General features: G+C 41.8%; 1 protein-coding gene across 1 annotated transcript in view; it reads right to left on the bottom strand.

Annotated features, from left to right (window-relative positions):
• The window catches only part of LOC101857477 (neurogenic locus notch homolog protein 2), a gene marked incomplete in the record, with an annotated part of 26,569 nt that overhangs the window by 18,174 nt on the left and 6,162 nt on the right, over window positions 1-2,233 (bottom strand). Inside the window, 3 exon segments of the mRNA XM_035968927.1 lie at window positions 463-693; window positions 847-975; window positions 1,721-2,051. Coding sequence (XP_035824820.1) covers window positions 463-693; window positions 847-975; window positions 1,721-2,051 — 691 coding nt within the window.

The following is a 2,233-nucleotide window of genomic DNA, read 5'->3' as shown; positions in this document are numbered from 1 at the left end:
ACAATGTGGCGTCGCTGTCTCCTAATGAGCAATCTGAAGACTATGTGATTTTAAATTATCTATTTTAGTGGTCCCATGTATGCATCCAAATGGAAGTTTTTAATATAGGGCCCAAATAGAGAAAGTGTTTTATTCCTGGGTTAAGATTTTTTAAAAGATAGTTTTATTTGGTCGCTGCTCTACAGAAGCGTCATGAAAGTTTATTAATTAATAAATGAGTTAGGATTTTTTTAAAGACGACAGACGAAAGTGAAAAAAAATATAGTTGTAATTCGATAAGCTGGTAATAGCCTTGTATTGTCTTAGTCATCCAACTTTCATTCGTAAGTCTTTATGCTGGTCGTTACAATGTTGGTCGTTATCCTGTTGGTCGTTACACTTTCAGTATTCAGCATAATCTTAACAGGTGAGAGTAAAATTGAATTAGGCCCACATGTATTACGAAGCAGGTAAATAACTCACGAGCATATCCAGGGGGACATCGACACAGGTACCCTCCTGACACCTCCACGCACGTGCTGCCGTGCAGACAGGGCTGAGACGAGCAGTAGCGAACTTGTTCCTCGCACGTGCGTCCGGCCCAGCCAGGCTCACAGCGGCACGTGAAGTCGTTGAGCTGATCCACACAGGTGGCGTTGTTACGGCACGGTTTGAGAGTGGTGCATTCGTCAATCTCGCCCTCACATCGAGAACCTGGCATAGAATTTGAAATTGAAAAAGTTTAGTTTAGGTATAGTGCGAGTTTTACGGCGTTTGCAACACAAATAGGTCGTGTAAGTGCCGAAGAGAAAAGGAAACTAGTTAGAGAAGGAGAAGAGACCCAAAATAAAATGAAGCAGCACTCACCCGTGAAGCCAGGCAGGCAGTCACAGACATACGAGGCCCCGCCCACGTCAACTCGACACGCCCCTTTGTTGAGGCATGGGTTGGGCTCACAGGCGTTCACAGGGACAGAGCAGTCAACGCCGCCAAAACCTGGGGACATTTAAGAGGATTTTTTTCTGTTTTGTTTGCTTTGTTTTGATTTGATTTCTTCTTTTGTTTATCTTTTTTCTTTGGCGAAGAAACGGGGGGTTGGGGGGGGGGGGGTCTTGGTTTTTATTTTCTTTTTTTTTTTTTGCTTGTTCGTTTTGTTGTTGTTGTTGTTTTACTTTTTTGTTGCCCTTTTCCCGTTTGTTTTATATGTTGGTGTGGGTGTGTGTGTGTGGAGGGGGGGGGGCGAGAAGTATGATGATATGAACAGCTTTCGTAAGCTGTAAAACAGGGCTTACGAGGGGGAAAAGACAATAGATACGAGAAAAACAACGACAACAATCACAAAAATAACAGTTAAAATAAAAGTACTACTAATAATGATTTTTTTAAATGGCAGTAGTTAATAAATCAAACACAGCAACAACATAATCATCATCATCATCATCATCATCATCAACAACAACAAAAACAACAACAACAACAACAACAGCAACAACAACAGTAACAACGACAAATGTTAACCTAAAGGGAAGCGGTGGCCCTGGCGAAGAGCACGCTCTTCGGGGCTCCAAACATTTCGAACGGATAGGCTACCACACACACACACAACAACAACAACAACAACAACAACAACAACAACAACAACAACAACAACAACAGCAACAACAGCAACAACAGCAACAGCAGTAACAACAACAACAACCACATTAACTTCGACGACAACAACAACAACAGCAAAAACGCTATGACTCATCAGCAAGCTCACCTGCCGGACAAGCGCACGTCCAGATGTCACCTTGACCTTTCTGGTCAGCGCACGTCCCTCCATTCAGGCAAGGCCTGGCCCGGCAGTCTTCTACAGTGACGTCACAGACGGGTCCAGTCCAGGCAGCCAGGCAAATACAGCTGGACAAATAGTAATATGGTGAAATGGAGAAATGATGATATGGAGAAATGGTAAAATGGAGAAATGGTGAAATGGAGAAATGGTGAAATGGAGAAAAGTTGAAATGGAGAAAAGTTAAAATGGAGAAATCGTGAAATGGAGAATTGGCGAAATGCTGAAATGGTATACCCTATCAATACCAGGCAAATACAGCTGGAGAAATAGAGAAATGACATACTCTATCAACACTTCGCTACCTCGGAATTAAAATGTTCTATGTGCTCAGTACCTAATTTTTAGAAATTTAACATAAAAATGTTGATTTTCACACCGTGTCAAACTTTTTATAATGCAATTCTTTGAATATCTTGA

This window comes from Aplysia californica, unplaced genomic scaffold, assembly GCF_000002075.1.
Source record: "Aplysia californica isolate F4 #8 unplaced genomic scaffold, AplCal3.0 scaffold00097, whole genome shotgun sequence".
Classification (NCBI taxonomy): domain Eukaryota; kingdom Metazoa; phylum Mollusca; class Gastropoda; order Aplysiida; family Aplysiidae; genus Aplysia; species Aplysia californica.
This window is presented reverse-complemented; position numbering and strand designations above follow the sequence as displayed.